Below are 19,406 nucleotides of genomic sequence, written 5' to 3'. Positions count from 1 at the left end.
TGTGCATGAAATAAAAGTGTTTACACTGAACACCAGAAAGCAAAGGTCTCCCTATGTCACAGCCATCGATTTTGGAATTTATAGTAGAGCCTCACTTATCCAACCTTCGCTCATCCAACATTCTGTATTATCCAACGCAGTCTGCCTCCCACCCGGATCCACGACTATTTCAATACATGGTGATGTTTTGGTGCTAAATATGTAAATACAATAATTACTACATAACGTCACCATGTATTGAACTGTTTTTTCTGTTGATTTGTTGTTAAACATGATGTTTTATTGTAAAATCATAACATAATTTGAGGTTTAATAGGCCTTTCCTTAATCCCTCCTTATTATCCAACATTTTCGCTTATCCAATATTCTGTCAGTCTATTTATGTTGGATAAGTGAGACTCTACAGTAGTTCAGATTTTGGAATTCCAGACCAGGATACTCAATCTGTGCCATAATAAAATAATAATATTTTAAAAAACTTTATTTGTAGGCTGCCCTATCTCCCCAGAGGGGCTCATATTGTGTCTACGCTACAATTATTTGCTATCATGACTTTACCATTGAATCTATAATTCAATAAAAATAGTGATATAGGTTTTCTGGAAAAAGTAAACCTGGAAAGTTTCTAGATAATGGTATTTGATGTAGCCTGCTTAGGTTAAATGTTATACAATACTATCCATATAAAGAGTGAATGTATTTGAATGTACTGTCTTGGAACAGCATATGCTTCCATCATACTTAACAAAAAATATTACCCCTGAAAGACCACTGTTTTAAGGAGAAATAAACCAAAAGAGCTGTCCCTGACATCTCTTATATCAACAGTTTAACTTTCTTTTATAGAGATATAACTTCAGTTTCACTCACATTCTATACTATGTATCAGTTCAATTTCAAATTAAGAAAAATCTAATTCAGTAAAAGTATCTGGACAGTTTATTTCACCAAAGGATTGACTGCAGTACAACAATCCAAGTAACCATGGAGACCTAGAAGGATGGTTAGGCGGACAGAGAGATAGAGACAGAGTGGAAATTTTCCATGACAAAATACAGCACTGGAAAACTTTACACCCATGTTTCTAGTTTAAAATGTAGATCACTTTACTCCTATGGTACATTATAAATACATATACAGGTTTTATAATAGTTTAGATCCTGCATCTCAACTACAATTTCAGAGTTACCCATGTCTATTGAAACCTTCAAAACCCCAGGACTCATCCATGATCGAGATGTGACCACATCAAAATCCTCCACAGAGTATAGAATCAAAATCACCATATCTATTTAGAGTAAAAGTATGAACACAACTTCCCATAACTTCTCACCACGTTCTTCCCCTAATTGCATCAGGAATTAAGATGAAAAAACACTTAAAATGTACAGGATAGAACGTGTTTGTGTATTTTAAAAACACACTATCACTAATCTATTAACTGATATTTAAAACCTGCAAAGGTTATTTAAGCTGGATTGTTTCTTGTAAATTGAGAAGTGTATGAATGTGAACACCAGGATATGATGAAAACCAACAGATCAAATCATAGCAAAATGTTATAAACCAAAGGTTGGAAAAGGTAGTTTCCTAGATTATAAGGTCCAGAATCTCCCAGCCTTAGGTGGTTACATTCCAAGTTGCCTTCAGGTTCTGGCTAAAATTCACACTTTACAGAACATACAAAAATTACAAGTTTAACAAAAAATCACAAAGCCTTCTTTGTCATGTGAAGGCATGCAATCATACACATAGCATTGTCTCAAGAAAAAAAAACATTTTGAACACACAGGAAGATTCAAAACCACCTTTTCCTGGGATGGATTAAGCTCTGGTTTCTTTTTTCTTTTTTAAAAAGTAAGAGTCGACCCAGGTTTTTGGGGTAGGTTTTGGACTAATTTTCTGGATCTATACATGACACATTATCTGATGCCTCAATTCATTAATTTTAGCTATAGTTTCTCCTTGGAACTCATTGCCTGCAGATACACGTATGATTTACTGTCTTCCCTTATTAAATAAGCATCTCAAGATAGCTTTATTTTCTCAGGTTTTCTCTGTGCCAAGATTCTATTTTTACTTAACATCTATTCTCTGTCTCCTCACCCACTCCTTCCTTTTCCTCACTGTGTTTGCTTCAATTGTAAGCCTGGAGGGCACTGTCAGTTTTATACTTCCCAGCACCTTGCCTTTCACGTGTTAAAAGACGTATTGTTGTGACACAAAGGCTCTTCACATCTTGCATCTTAGGACCTCATCACACTAGATCCTGCTGCTACCTCCTGCAGAATTCTGGGCTATGTAGTTTAGTGAGGTCCAGGACCACTCTAGCTGAGCAATTCAAAGGCCCCTTCCTAAACTACAAACCCTAGTGTGATGAGGACCTTTGTTTAATGGACAAACCATTTCAAATGAAAAACAATGAGTAGGATTCTTGACTACCTTATATACTCATATGTAAGTCTAGAAATGTTTGTCTAAAAAGCAACTCCCAAAACCTGGGTCAACTTTTCCAATGGTCAATGTGAGTATCTTACCTTAACTCTTATCAAAAAAGGAACTGTCCCCTTTCCTGAGTTGAGTAGCGAAAGTTGAGAGTTCAGTCCATCCCAGGAGAACATTAAAAAGCCCTGACCACACTCAACTCTCTCCACCATGGGCTGGGCATGGAAGTTCCATCAATGGCCATGGGTAACTATCCCCATGAGGTGGTATTAGTGCTTTTTCACCTCTTTGTAGAATGACTCTCAACGTATTCATGGGTCATATCACACTCTGTAATTTTGGTCTCCAAATTAACCTCAACTACATGGGTATATGCGATATTTTTCACACCACAAAGATCCTGTCACTAGTACTACATCCTGGCATCTTTTTGTGCATTTTGGTATTCACCACCACTCCAACATGAAATAATGGCTTACAACCTGGTCTACTTTCAAGAGGGATAAATAAAATTCATGGAAGCAGAAACTATAAATGGCTACCAGTGATCATGAATATGTATGTTCCTTCCAGAACCAGAAGTGCCCCTGTCAGTGCCACTTGCTGGAAGCACAGATGAAAGTCCTGCTTACACACCTCCCATAGTTAACTGACCGGCTATGTCCAAATAGCATATTACTTTGGGTAGGCCTGTAGTCAAATCCTGCATGTATCCTCTTACCTTTAAGTATTTTTTACATATTTATGACATCTTTCATTTTTGAAGACTATATATTTTTAGCAATCTTCACCTAAGTGATTGGCCCAATTTTGAGCAAAATGTTGATAGACCTGCAGTTCAGTGCTTATCTGACTGTCGTAGTTGTTTGCAATATCAGGTAGCAATCATCTAGCAACCTTTTGAATGTTCCACAATACCCCTAAATGATGCTAAGTCAAATACATTGTAGGATGTTCGGTGAGTAATTCAAGCCTTCTGACACTACTTAAAGTGCCAAGCCAGAAAAAAAAAATATCCGAGGTTGGCAATAGCAAGAGGTATCTAACCAAAGATGTAATATATTGATTTAACCTCTCAAGTGGATGAATAAACTCCATCATTCTGTTTGTCAGTAGCCAGGAAAACTACATCACAACATTAAATTCCATCAACCACAATTCCATGGGAGAGCAGTAGGGTCACAGAATGCAGTACTGGCTGCAACATTCAGCTCTTCTCTTTTTTAAGCATCGAGTTCTAGCAATTACGGTTTCACAGATGTGTAGGTATGTAGCAAAATCTAAAGGCAAAGCTGCAATGAGCTATTGAGCTCAATGAAATTTCTTGTGATTAGGAGGAACAGAAAAGTAGCAAATTTGTTTAATTTGGCTAGAAGTAATGATGGCCACACAGTAGCTGTGCATCAGCACAATCCATTCATTGAAAGGGCAGCCGTGGCAGCAGCAGCAATAGATTCATGCCCTGCTTTTGAGTTTCCCAGAAGGTTCCAGCTGACTTAATATTGTTGCAGTGGGACCACAACTTGTAGAATCAGGACACTGGGACTTTATGAGCACAAGAATCCACATCATCTACCAATCTTATTAATCTTTCCTCTTCCCTATGAGCTTAAGCTGCAATCTTCACAGTGTCTGGAGGAAGGAAAATTCCCCAAAAATAGTGTGCTCTTCCTCTTACAAGCCAAAACACTTTACCATGGCTTGGATTTAGATGATTCGGATCCATTAAGATTTGTAGATTATTTTCTTCTATTGGAGATCAAAAGATCCAGTTGCCCATATGTTTGGACTTTTCATTGGGATATGAAAATCATACGGAACATCTCCGCTTTCAAAAATTATCACTACACTACTGTGGCCGACATGCAAAAAGCGATTTACACCAACTCAGTTACTCCTCTAATCCATCAAGGTCCTTTTGTTTTTCATCTGGATAACCCACCTACATTTTATTTATGTATTTATTTTACTGCATTTCTATGCCACCTTTCTCAGCCCAAAGGCAACTCAAGGTGGCTTAGAGACGAGGTTGCAGAGACGAGGTTTAGCAAACTGTTGGTGTATTTTTAATTACAGTGGGCTTTTGGTAGCTGCTGGGATTTGATTCCAAGATCACTTGCCGATACCAAAATTCATGGATGTGGTATAATAAAATGATATCACTTACACAAAATGGCAATATCAAGGATTGATTTCTGGATTTTTTAAAAGAACATTTTCCAGCTATGGGCAGTTAAATCCATGGATAGGGAGAATTGACTGTACTGCTTTTAAGTACAAGGCTATGATATTTAAATGTTGCAGAATGTGAAATATCACAGAAATGTATTCAAAATTTCAGTTTTGTAGAATGGCATCAAAATACTATAATCAAGACAACTATCCACTACATTTCCATTCAATTTCCCTAAATGTCAAAGAGATGCCTTCCCCTGAAAAATATTTAAGCAAGATAACATTTGAGAAGCATTTTTTTATTTTGGGAACAGGGTATTCAGGATTACTGCACCCTTGGCCTAAACTATGTTTTAATATGTGCTTTTATAGATTTATTTAACTGTGTTGTACCCGGCTTCAAGATGAAGGGAGAGGTGGAGCAATAAATAAATATTATTATTATCATCATCATGATCATCAACAACCTCCCCCATATCAAAATATTGACACTCATTCCTTGAAGCCTCTAAGGCTGGGGTCCACAAACTTCTTAAACAGAGGGCCAGGTCACAGTCCCTCAAACTGTTGGAGGGCCAGATTATAATTTTTTAAAAAAACATGAATTAATTCCTATGCACACTGCACATAGATTTGTAGTGCAAAAAACCACTTAAAACAATACAATAATTAAAATGAAGAACAATTTTAACAAATATAAATTTATTCGTATTTCAATGGGAAGTGTGGGCCTGCTTTTGGTTAATGAGATAGGATTGTTGTTGTTGTTGTTGTTGTTGTTGTTGTTGTGTGCTTTCAAGTCGTTACAGACAGGTTGACCCTAAGCAAGGGCTGAGTAAATGACCTTGGAGGGCCGCATTTGGCCCCTGGGCCTTAGTTTGAGGACCCCTGCTCTAAGGCAAGGCTAAGCAAAGTGTAGCCATTACCTACTTTAGGGTGCACAGGTCCTATCTGTACCCTCAGGAAAACCCCAGGAGATTTTTAAATGCTCCCAAACATCTCCATACCACTAGCTTCCAGGGAAATTGAAACATTTTACCATGTTTCCAAACCACCACTGTCCCAGGAGGCATATTTTTAAGAATATGAAACCCAAAAAGGGTATCTGGCTTAAAAGAAGGCTTAAGGAGGACCCAAACACCAGAAAAATGCCTGATGTTAAGATAACTAGGGGGGTGTGAGTCTAAATATCCAAAAGTGCCAGATCCCTTCTGATATTGGAACTAAACAAGGTCAGCTCTACTTGGATGGAATGCTGTCAATGCATATCAGGTGCTATAAGCTATGTTTTTGAGGAAAGAACTGGCAAAATCATCTCTAAGCATTCCTTGTCAAAGAAAACCCTACAAAATTCATGGGGTCACCATAACTCCACAGGTGATTTGGAGGCACATATACACACAATCAGCCTTCCAACATCCAAAAGTAGGCACGTGCAGCCCATCAGACCACTGAGGACCCATCAAATTTAAGGCATGTTTAACTGAAGTCAAAACTTTGGTGAGTTCTCAAGGCAATGTTTCATTCCATGGAAGAGGACCCCCCCCCCCCCGCCTTGGTACAATGAGTTATGACTGCTGACAGAAAGGTCAGCAGTTTGAATGTGGGGAGTGGGGTGAGCTCGTGTCTGTCAGCTGCAGCATCTTATGCAGGGACATGAGAGAAGCCGCTCACAGGATGGTAAAACATTCGGGCATCCCCAGAACAACTTCCTTGCACATGGCCAATTCTCTCACACCAGAAGCGACTCGAAGTTTCTCAAGTTGCTCCTGACATGAAAAAAAAAACATTCCATGGAAAATGGGTGCTTCCCATAACAATTATAAAAAGTAGTATAAGAACCAATTTTGTAGTGACAATGCAAACTTTAACTGTTCCAAATTTACAAAGTATATTTTAAAAACCTTAAATGGCTTCATAGGTTTTGAGCTATGGCCAGGACTAGTCCATGAGTTATCAGAAGGTACATCATTTGAAACAATAAATGCTACTCAACCATTCAGTGCAAGGAGTCACTGTTGAGCAGCCAGAGACACATATTTCGTCCCCTCGACAGGAGCCATGTGCCTAACACTATCTCTGGGAGGGAGAAAGACATCAATAAAGGAAAGTGTTCAACTGGTATCTATGTAATAGAAAGCTGAACTACAAAGGAACAACGAGCATCAGGTAAATGTATCCAGTACAATTTGCCGACATAATTGAAAGCATTACGGCCTAATCAGACATCTAAAAGCAAGGCATGTTCAAACGAAATGTCTATAGACTCATTAGCGGGCAGCCATTCCATTATAATCATGCATAATGTCAGCAGTGCCTTGAGCCTGTGCCAATGACAACAGCATAAATTTTGCATCTCATTTCTCCAGTCATAAAATTAATGATCAGTTTAAATATACTTCTTTATAAAAAGTTATTACACAAAGAAAAGGCACGAATGTATCCCTGTGATGCAGCCAGGAGGATAATTAAGAGACTAATGCTCATTAATATGGTTTCCCCCGAACAACCTTTGATTTATCCTAGAACTTTAAAAAAAGTTTCATTAATTAAGCACGGTTAATGGTTTACCGGAAAAAATATACTCTTCCTATTTTCTTTCTTCCATGATTTAATTACTCATGTTTTGATAGTAGAATTTTTAAGTTGCTCCCCATACAACACAGAGTACCTGACCCTTCTTTATTAAACCACATCTTTTCATTTTTAGTACGTATTTGCTTATTGATCGTCACGGATAATGGTGTTGAACTAATACGGGAAGCAAGACACTTAAATCCATTACAAATGGAAGCTACCTTTTAACTCCCAGTAATCTCAATAAAGATTTCAGATCGACTCTGCATCAGATGAGTACAAAGAAATTTGTATTTTATAATGCCTTCTTGCACAAAAGCCACCTATGCTCTTCACAACAATTGGTTTGGAATCAAATGTTTTGCTGTGATATACATCCTGCCAAAGAATGTGCAGGAATGCACTAATTGACATGTTTCAATCAATGCTTTTCAAACAAATTGTTGCTACTGGGAACCTGCCAAATCCCCAAACACATGTACAGTTTTCCAATACTATGTTTAGGCAACAAGGGCCTGGAAATGAAATTGCTCAAAATTCATCTTGAATATACTTCCTCCTTTGCTAACAGTGTTTGAGTAAGAACGCATTCTTCCTGCTTCAGAAAAACTTTGCCAGCACAGTGAATTCACCATTATGCAAATGCATTTACTGGGTGAGAGGCATGCACATACATAGATGTTAAACATGTTAATTTCCCACCTAGTTCAATCCCAATAAAAGAACAAAGAGTCCCATGGCAGTTTAAAGACCAATAAATTTATTACAGCCTAACTTCTTGTGATCTATAAGCCACTTCATCAGACGTATGTAGGACTGTGCCATAAAACACTCAAATAAATAAATTACTCAGCAAAGTACAAAAACCCTGCATAGCTTGTACAGGTCTATTGGTTAGCTTCCTATTCTGCATAAATATCTCCAACTTTTATCCAATGGCCTAACTAACTGCATCACAATCTGGGAAAATAATTAAGTTAAGCACAATTCATGTTATTTAAATATTATAAACAAATGCAAAGCTTTTTATACTAGAACATCTGCAAACACTTACAAAGCTGAGCAACATTTTAGTATTCAAAACTATTTGTATATTAGTTTTTGCAGGTCAAGAGCACTATGTTTATAGACTCAGAGTTGGAAGAGACCTCATGGGCCATTCAGTCCAACCCCCCTCCTAAGAAGCTGTAAAATCACATTCAAAGTATGCCCGACAGATGGCTGTCCCGCCTCTGTTTAAAAGCCTCCAAAGAAGAGCCTCCACCACACTCCACAGAAGTGAGTTCCAGTGCTGAACAACTCTCATAGTTAGGAAGTTTTTCCTAATGTTCAGGTGGAAGCTTTTTTCCTTTAGTTTGACGCCATTGTTGCATATCCGAGTCTCCAGGGCAGCAGAAAACAAGCTTGCTCCCTCCACCCTATGACTTTCCCTCACATATTTATGATTTATGGCTATCGTGTCTCCTCTCAGCCTTCTCTTCTGCAGGCTAAACATGCCCAGCTCTTTAAGCCGCTCCTCAAAGGGCTTGTTCTCCAGACCCTTGATCATTTAAGTCGCCCTCCTCTGGACATATTCCAGCTTGACAACATCTCCCTTCAATTGCGGTGCTCAGAATTGGACACAGTATTTCAGGTATTATGTCTACAAACACTATATGGAGAAGAATTTGAATGAGTTACAACAGTCAGTAGGCTGTTAGGAATTGTGGGAGTTGAAGTCCAAAACACCTGGAGACAAATGGGGGGCCAAAGATTGCTCATGCCTGGGTTACAATTATGGAAATAGTTTTATATTCAACCATTATGTTTCCTGGTTAACAGGATATGAAATAAAAAAAATAGAATTCCATATAATTCTGCCTTTGATAGAAAAGTACAGCAATAGAAAATTCTCTATTAGTTAACTTTTCCACAGAAATTTTACATCCTACATCACTGGTTAACAATTAAGTTTCTAGAAGGGTGTAAAAGACTAACACATTTTATGTCATAAATTTTTATGCACTATATCACATCTCCACATATACATGAAGTGTTATCCTTTCTAAGTATATAAAAGGGCAGAACAGATTGTACATCTGATGAATTGAGACAATCAAACAGAAAGATATAAACGAAAGGGTGAGAAAGGCACTAAATTAGCTTTCCCGATCCTGTTGCCCTCCTTCTTATATAGTGTGCAACGTGCATCAGTCCAATCCAATAAGCCCAAAAACTATGGGAGGTGTACTTCAAAATATCTGGAAATTTTAATGTTGTTACAAGCTGAGGATATGTGAAGTTTTAAAAGGCTGTTGTACTGGAGAAAATGATGCACAGGTTACTAGTTCATCAACAGTTGACTAACTCATAGTTAAATTCAATATTAGTTTGCCTTGAAATTTGCAAGATGTATTGAGTTTAAGGATATTCAACTTCACACTGTATGGAGGGTGTAATCGTAGGATCCCTTTGTCCAAATCTGAAATGCCTTCAACTGTATTTAACATGCATGGGAAGATGAAGATCCTGAAAAAAATTACTAGGGCTACAAGGCTTAGTAGGCCACAGTAATCATGACCACAATGCTAGATGAGAGATTCGGAGTAATATATTCCCCAAAAGAATCATTTTTCCATATTCTGAGACCCTTGGATGTGTCTTAACTACAACTTATATACCTACGTATCTTCTTAAGTATCTTGGGCATCTTGGGTTCATGGGTTAGCTAGACACTTTGAAACTGGATTCCTTCATTCCTTGGAAACTAAGTTACTTGGTTCCTTGGAAACTAGTTTCCTGAGGCCCCTTCTACACTGCCATAAATTTCAGATTATCAAAGTAGATAATCCTCATTATCCTCTTTGAACTGGATTATATGAGTCTAACACTGTCATATAATCCAGTTCGACACAAATAATCTGGATTTTATATGGCAGTGTAGAAGGGGCCTGAGTTCTTTGGTTCCTAGAAAATGGGATTCCTTGGATCCTGGATTACTGGGAAACTGGGATACTACTTAGATACTTACTTACCACTTTAGTTACTTCAGTTACTTTATTTAAAACTAAAGTAACAGAGTAACTTCAGTATCTTAAGTACATACATGCATATATACCTAGATGATGCATGCCTGCATACCAACATACCTTCTTAAGTAAGTATTTTAGGTATCTTGCATTCCTGGGAAACTGGGTTCCTGGGAAACTGGGTTCCTGACTTAGGCCTTTTCCACACTGTGCTATAAAATCCAGATTATCTGCTTTGAATTGTATTATATGGCACTGTAGACTCATATAATCTAGTTCAAAGCAGATAATGTAGACTATCTGCTTTGATAATCTGGATTATATGGCAGTGTAGAAGGGGTATTAGATGCTTAGATAATTTCCTACTGATTTTTAGATGATACTGAAATACATATAGAGAGCCACATAGAGCCACGTACTTACATAGAGAACCACATACCTACACAGATATAGGCAGTTCTCGAGTTACAAACATCCGATTTAAAAATGACTCATAGTTAAGAACGGTCGTAAGACAACAGGAAGTGAGAGAAATCTATCCCTAGGAAGGGAAATCTACTCCTGGAAGAGTTGTCACAGGGAAAAGGTGTCTCCACTGAAGCTTTCTTTCCAATCCTTGTTTCCACAACAAGCCAAAATTTTCAAAATCCAGTTACACAGGGACAGAAAGTGAGGTGAACTCTTTTGAGAAAGGGCACAGACAAAAAAAAAAAGACCACCACAAGGGAGTTAACCCTTCCTTATGCTGTCTGAAGCTTGCAAGTGTGTGTGTGTGTGTGTGTATGTATGTGTGTGTGTGTGTGTGTGTGTGTATATGTGTGTGTGTATATATATATTCTTGGCTGGAGTAACACTTAAAAATGTACCTGTTCTGAATTACATACAACTTCAATTTAAGAAGAAACCTACAGAACCTATCTTGTTTGTAATTTGGGGAGTAGATAGACCTACACACAGACATAGAAACAGAGACATACTTAAACATATATTTTCACTTTTAATATATACACTAGTGTAGATACCTGGCATTGAATGGATAAGCTATTTTGCAATGCTATTTATTAGAAATAGTTATTATTTGTTTTAGACTTCATGAATCTATCAGAAAATGTACAACCAAATAATGGGGCAAATTATCCAATCACATGGATGATGAAGTGTAACTCCCATCAGCCCAAGACCTGGTCAGGCTGCAATTCTCATCTGGCCAACTGTAACTTCTATTACACCCACATCTGGTATTGTGTAACTTCCATTACAATGTAGGTGGACTACAACTCCCATAATCCTCTGCCAATCACCCCAAACCCCATCGGTATTTTAAGTTGATCATGATGTGTATGTTCGCCAAGTTTGATTCAGATCCATAATCTCTGGGACTGACATGGCTCTCCAGATATAGGTAGACTACAACTCCCATCATCCTCTGTCAATCTCTACCCCATCGGAATTACTGTTGGCCATGTTGGATAAGTGTGCCAAGTTTGGTCTAGATCCATATTTGATGGGATTTACACAGCTCTCCAGATATGGGAGCTATCCTGAAAAACATATAAATGCATGCATACTAGACAGACAGATAGACAGACAGACCGACCGATCGATTGATAGATAGATATGCACACATACACAGAAACCTACATCTGGACACATAGTGTCCTTATCTAAATAATGCAATCCTGATGTTCAAACGTGTGTTCTGCAGCAATAAAACCCTGCTTTCCATGCAGAACTCCCATTTGTCTCCATCAATTTGAGCAATCACCTTAAGTAACTGTGCATTAACATTTGCACTGCAATGCAGGCCAATTCATGTTTTTAAAAAGCCAAAAAACAAAGCACAATAACTTTACTAAAGAAGAACACTTTTAACATAATCATGCGTTCACTCTTCAATTTGCAATCAAGACTGCGGCACCAAAACATATGCACAAACGGCAGAAAATAGCTGTAAAAGTGAACATGCATGCACACAACACTCCAAATACCTTTTCCATTTCAGAGTTTGCAGCTAAACATTCGTAAAGAATTACAGCTAAATAAAACTTGTAAGACAGTCCAAAAACACCCCTACTGGAGGTCGGCACATAAACTCTTAAAATGAAATGAAATAAATGCAGGTTACTATCTTCTGTTCCAGATATAATACGGAGGCTGGGGAAGGGGAGCTACTGTAGTTTCACATATGCTTTTTTGACCTCCTGGCCTGACCCGCATACCAGCATTCACCAGCTGCAGGTCACGACCTCACAAATTAGCATCATGAAAATAAGAGCCGTTTCAGGTTCAGCTTCAGAACAGACCACTATATCGGGCCTGGATTTAATGAGCCCATAAAAATCTGTTTCAATATCCTTGCAAGGAGAGAAGAGTAAACCTCATTCCCGTTTCCGATTACCGCATTTCAGACCAATATGCTAAAATCGGCAAAGAAAACACAATCCTTGCCCAAGGACAAAGCAAACCTTCACGATTCATATGTTTTCAGATGGAACATATATCTAAGGGCCTCATCACACTTGAATATTTTTCCACTTAGATCCACTTTAAATGCTATGACTGCCTTGTGCAGAATTCTGGGGTCTGTAGTTAAAGGGAGGCCCGGGGCTTTTCTAGATGAGCAATTTAAAGGCTCTTCCCTAATCTACAAGACCCAGAATTCTGCTGTGATTGCCTCCAGCAGAATTCTGGAGTTTGTAGTTTAGGAAGGGGCCTTTAAATTGCTCATCCAGAGAAGCCCTTGGCCTCCCTAAAATATAAGCCCCAGATTTTTGCACAAGGCAGTCACAGCATTTAAAGTGGATTGAAATGGAAAAAGTGTGACTAGGCCCTAAAACTGTACATGGTGTGATGTGATTGCACTTAAACTTGCTAAGTAATTTCTACTGTGGACAAATTCAATTTGTGCCAAAACATTAATTCATTTGGAGGCTCACGACAACAGCTTATCTGTTGCTAAAGCAAATATTGGAAATCCGTAGTTAAATCTGCGATGTCTTGGACTAGTTCTCATTGTTTAGATCTTGCTGTGAAGGGTGATTGTATATCTTTCTGAAAAAAGGAACTTAATGAAAAGGAGGGGACGCCATGCTTTTCCCTTGGACTTCCAGCAGGGGGAGCTAGCATCCTCAGGCATGAAAGAGCCAATACAAGATGTTTGAATTTTATTTTTAAATCTACATTTGATTAAACAGCAACCAAGACTATTACCTCTTTGGAAGCCTAGTAATGAGTATATATCTAAGTTACATGCTTACCTTTTTCAGAAAATTCTTGAGGGTAACTGCAAAAGAGGAAATGGGAAAAAGAGAATATTGTAAGTATGTAGCAAAACTAAATAAGGCTGCGTGTTTCTAAAACAGCAACAACAAAAGATCAAAAAACAACCAAAGTCCAATTTTGAGAACATTTTAGTGTTTGCCACAGTTATCCAGAAAAATCTTATTTTAGTGTTTCATGCCCAAGAGATTGACATCTGCATGTTTACAATGAACAGCATCAGCAGATAAACATCTGTATCTGGTCAGATGCTTGTTTTTTTAAGCAATATATTAATTCTAATAGTTTGTAGGTGTTTCAGCTGCCTTTGCCACTGTTGCCCTTCAACAACTGGCATTCAATGAAACACAGAAACTGAACTTAAACCAGTTTACAGAATTTTCCCTTTTCCACCATTTCTTCTCTTCTTGCTAATCATTAGACGAAAAAATCATTCCTAGCTCTACTGAACCATCAATGTTTGCGAAATATTTCTTTTATTTATTGTTATAATGTACCATAGTTCTTCAATCTTCAAGGCATCCATCGTAAATCAACGCCAACAAAAAAGCCTGTGTGTGTGTGTGTTTGTGTATGTCGTGTGTGTGTGGTTTTTTGTGTGTACATAATGTTGTGTGTGTGTGTGTCTAGACTGACTCTCAAAATCAGTAGAACTGGGAATAAACTTTAAGAAAATGAAATGGATGAAAAAAGAACAAGGCCGCATCATTATAAACACAGATGAAATTGAAAAAGTGACTGAATATGTACATCTTGGTCAACAAGTACAGTCGAATAATTTGGCAAATGGTGAATGAGGAAGAAAACGCAAGGCTGCTTGGAAAGCTTTTAATCAAAACTGGACAGTGCTAACAGATGATAAGCTGCCAATGAAGGTCAGAGCAGATATCTTCAACACTACTGACATACCGGCAATGTTATATGCATCTGAAAATGGGCAACAACAAAGTTAGTTGAGAGCAATGAAAAGAAGGATGTGTGGTGTGACACTAAGAGATAAAGTTAGCAATAAAGAACTGCATTAAAGGACCAGGGTATGTGACGTGGTCAATGAAATCTATGAGGCAAAAAGAAAATGACCAGGGCATATAGCACAAACAAAAGACAACCACGAACTAGATACCAACAGACCACAAGTGGTCCTTGGTCCTTGATGGGACGAACCAATGGTTAAGCTATTTGGCCAGAAATGGAAAAGCAGAGCACAGGGTTGTATATTTTGGCAAATGGTAGAGTTGCACGAAGCCCAGAACAGTGGCTCAATGACAAATTCGATAGGAGATATATATGTGTGTATATATATATATATACACACACACACACAAGCCATCCCCTGTAGCCCAGTCAGGTGATGTGGGAAATAAAGTAATGGGAAAGTGTGGATTTCTAATATATGTAATTTCTTCATGCTTGTTGGGTAAACAGTATTTCTTGCTGTTTCTTTGTCAGTGTTGATGTGGAAATTTTCTGGTTTGCCTACTCTGAAACATGAAACATATAATTGTCCTTCTTTAGGAGTCCTTTTCAAATCTATGATACTATATCTCTCTGTGTGTGAATCATATATATCTATCTATATCTATGGTTGAATGGCTCTTTGTCAGAAGGGCTTTGATTACGTTTTTTTGCCCCGGTGAAGGGAGTTGGACTGGATAGCCTTAAATATTTTCTGTTGGTCATGGGGGTTCTGTGTGGGAAATTTGCCCCAATTCTGTTGTTCATGGGCTTCAGAATGCTCTTTGATTGTTGGTGAACTATAAATCTAAGTAACTACAACTCCCAAATGTCAAGGTCTATTTCCCCCAAACTCCATTTGTGTCCATATTTGGGCATTTTGAGTATCAGTGCCAAGTTTGGTACAGATCCATCATTGTTGCTGTCTGGATGTAGGTGAACTATAACTCCAAAACTCAAGGTCAATGCCCACCAAACTCTTATAGTGTTTTATGTTGGTCATGAGAGTCCTGTGTGCCACGTTTGGTTCAATTCCATCATTGGTGGAGTTCAGAATGCTTTTTGATTGTAAATAAACTATAAATCCCAGCAACTACAACTTCCAAATGACAAAATCATATTTTATATTTTTTAGTGATGGTCACTACTTGGGTTAGTAGGTGTCTTGTGGCCAAATTTGGCGGCAATTCGTCCAGTGGTTTTGGAGTTACATTAATGCCACATTACATTTTTATATATACTAGCTGTCCCCTGCCACTCGTTGCTGTGGACCAGTCTGTGAATATGTGTTTTGTGTGTGGTTTTGCGCATGTGTTGTACCATCTTTTTGCTTTTTGGCTTTTTAAGTCCCTTCCCCTGTGTTTTTCACTGTTTTTTATGAGTGATGGTCACTTGTTGACCTGACAGATGCATTGTGTCCAAATTTGGTGTCAACTTGTCCAGTGGTTTTTGAGTTATGTTAATCCCACAAACGAACATTATATTATATATATATATATATATATACATACACACACACACAACACACAACACACACACACACATACACACATATACATACATACATACATACACACCCATACATTTCTAAGATACACAATTTTAAAGATGTTTAGATAGGGGGAAAGCGCATCTTAGAATCAAAAGAGTACAGTTGATATGTTATACGAAAAAGAAGTTAGTAGCTCATATTACTTATCAATGTTTCCCTCCTCTCTCACACACAGAGATCTCCAAAAACAATTAAAATTAATTTTCTGCCTTCCAAAATAGATATTTAAGTGAGAGATAAACTGTTTTCTCACTATTATGATTCCATAAAGTATTCCTACTTCAAAATATCATTACTATTAAATGCAATCTTTAAAGCCTGCAAGCGTATTCATGCTTATTTTATTTTTTATACAAGTCATGAAAGACTCCCAATCATTTTTAAATGTCTATAGATTCATTTACCATACTAAACAACTTGACCATTTCTGCCATTTCAATCATCTTTATAATCCAATTTCCTCTAGAAGGTAAATTCGGGTTCTTGCAGCAAGAACTAAATAATGTATTAATTTGAAATTCAAATTTTTGATTTGAATAGCTGATAATATTTAAAGGCTGTCTTTTTACTTGACTATCTCCTAAGTCTATTTTAGTTTGTTGCACCATTCCTCTTAGTCCCTTTAACATGGAAAATAAAGCCATATCTTTATTCACAGAAGCTTGGAACAGAAGGATTCATAGAATCATAGAGTTGAAAAAGACCATAAGGGGCATCTAACCTGACTACCTGGCTTCCTGCATGAACATAAACATTTTAAGCAGATGGTCCTCCAGCCTCTGCTTAAAAACTTCCAAAGACAGAGACTCCACTACACTCTGAGGCAGTATATTCCACTATTACCATCAGGAAGGGCCTCTGGATATTCAGAAGGAATCTATTTTCCTGCAATTTGAATCCATCGCTCCATGTCCTAGTCTCCAGATCCACAGAAAACAGGCTTTCCCCCTCCTCAATGTGACATTTTTCTAAATATTTAAATGTGGCTATCATGTCCCATCTCAGACTTTTCTCTAAGCTAAACATACCAAGTTCCCTAAGCTGTTCCTCATAAGGTTTGGTTTCCATTTTGGTCTCTGGACATGTTCCAGCTTATCAATAACCTTCTTGAGTTGTGGTGCCTAGAACTGGACATAGTATTCCAGATGAGGTCCAACCAAAGCAGAACAGAGTGAGACTATGACTGCCCTTGATCTAGACACTATACTCCTATTAATGCATGCTAGAATCGCATTAGCTGCCGCATCACACTGTTAGCTCATGTTCAGCTTAAGGTCTGCTAAGACTTTTAGGTCTCTTTCACATGTACTGTTATAGCTTGGAAGACACAGAACTTAAGTACTGATTGGCTGTATTAATTGACTGACAAGTCACCTTGTGTGCCCTAACAGGAGGAAGGTGGAATATAATGTAAATAAAAGCATATCATTTCTAATGAGCCAAGGCATTGACCTCTCTGGCTCATCCTCTGTTTTGATATCCGCCAGCAAGCCAATGCCTTAAATCAAGAAACAGCTTCTTAAGATCTATAGAGATACTCGCAGAAACACCCCCGCAAGCGAGAGTCCAAAAGTGGCAGGTTAAAACCCAGAACTTCAATCAGTGGCTGATACCAGATGAGAAACTTCCTCCTGGGCACACAGAAGACTGAGTGATTTGGAAGGTACTGAACAGACTGCACTCTGGCACCATGAAATGCAGAGCTAACCGTAAGAAATGGTGCTACAAAGTGGAGTCCTTGACATGTGAGTGTGGAGAAGAGCAAATCACTGACCACTTACTACAATGCAGTCTGAGCCCTTCCACATGCATAAAAGAGGACATTCTTACAGCAATACCAGTGACACTCCAAGTGGCCAGCTTCTAGTCAAAGGAAATTTACTTCTGACACAATAAAAAACATTTTTAATGAGCATTTTAAAAATTAACTGTATGTCAACTGTATGAATCAAGGCTTTGGAGTACAATTCCCAATATTCTCCAATGTGCTGCCTAGGAAATTCTGGAACCATAGTCCAAAAATGTTTCTGAATTACATGGGTAAGAATTGAGGCAGGAAGACATACAGGCTTTAAAAAAAACTAGCTCAGTCAACATACAAATTGGTTCTGCAGCACCAAATACTGTCCCCATGAGGAGTTTGAAAAATGCAAAGAGTGCATTTACATTGTAGAATTAATGCAGTTTGACACCGCTTCAGCTGCCATGGTTCAATACTATGGGGTCATGGGGGATGTAGTTGGATAAGACGTCAACATTTTTGGCAGAGAAGGCTGAAGATGTTTGTAAAACTAACAATTCCAGGATTCCATACCATTGAGCACTGAAAACGTGGAGGCAGTGACAGACTTTGTATTTCTAGGTGCAAAGATTACTGCAGATGCAGACTGCAGCCAGGAAATCTGGAGACGCTTGCTTCTTGGGAGGAGAGCAATGACCAATCTTGATAAAATAGTGAAGAGTAGGGACATCACACTGGCAACAAAGATCCGCATAGTTAAAGCAATGGTATTCCCCATAGTCACCTACAGATGTGAGAGCTGGACCATAGGAAAGGCTGAGCGAAGGAAGGTAGATGCTTTTGAACTGTGGTGCTGGAGAAAAGTTCTGAGAGTGCCTTGGACAGCGAGAAGATCCAACCAGTCCATACTTCAAGAGATAAAGCCTGACTGCTCGTTGTAGGGAAGAATAGTAGAGGCCAAGATGAAGTACTTTGGCCACATCATGAGAAGAAAGGAAAGCTTAGAGAAGACAATTATGTTGGGGGAAATGGAAAGAAAAAGGAAGAGGGGCCGACTAAGGGCAAGATGGATGGATGGATGGTATCCTTGAAGTGACTGGATTGACCTTGAAGGAGCTGGGGGTAGTGACAACTGACAGGGAGCTCTGGCGTGGACTGGTCCATGAAGTCATGAAGAGTCGGAAACGACTGAATGAATTAACAACAACAGGTGCACTCCTAGTTCAACACTCAAACCACTCTATTACACTGGTTCTCAATGTAAATCATAGCTTTTGGTGAAAAGAAAATTCATGTACTGTAAAATGCACTGAATATGTATGTAATTACTCACTTGGACTTGATGTCCTTTATCTTCTTAATCAGAGCATCCTTCTTTTCTTTTGCTCTTTTGGATAAATTTTCTCCTTTTAAAATATCCGATACAAATGTGTCAACATCTAAATCACAAAAGGATAGAGAGAAAAAGAAAAAGATGAGTTGAAAGGAGCAATGATAATTTTCAGAAGATAAATACGTCTATTATGGTTTTTCTTCATAAGGCAATAATAGCCAAACTATCTAATGGAGTTACTTTATCAGTCCTAGGCATAATATAATTGAAAGATATTTCAAACTCTAAATTGGAAAGATTTGTTCACTGCTGTGCTTATGCTTAGCGCAGCAAATGCTGTTT

At 38.1% G+C, this 19,406-nt stretch overlaps 1 protein-coding gene across 2 annotated transcripts in view; it reads right to left on the bottom strand.

The window, feature by feature from the left end:
- SKAP2 (src kinase associated phosphoprotein 2) overlaps positions 1–19,406 on the bottom strand; it is a 139,723-nt gene that overhangs the window by 109,398 nt on the left and 10,919 nt on the right. For both annotated transcript variants that reach the window (XM_060782053.2, XM_060782052.2), the window contains exons 2-3: positions 19,065–19,170; positions 13,463–13,488 (exon numbers count right to left, since the gene is read on the bottom strand). In XM_060782053.2, coding sequence (XP_060638036.1) covers positions 13,463–13,488; positions 19,065–19,170 — 132 coding nt within the window. The remainder of the gene's footprint in view (positions 1–13,462; positions 13,489–19,064; positions 19,171–19,406) is intronic.

This window comes from Anolis sagrei, chromosome 6, assembly GCF_037176765.1.
Source record: "Anolis sagrei isolate rAnoSag1 chromosome 6, rAnoSag1.mat, whole genome shotgun sequence".
NCBI classification, from domain to species: Eukaryota; Metazoa; Chordata; class Lepidosauria; order Squamata; family Dactyloidae; genus Anolis; species Anolis sagrei.
This window is presented reverse-complemented; position numbering and strand designations above follow the sequence as displayed.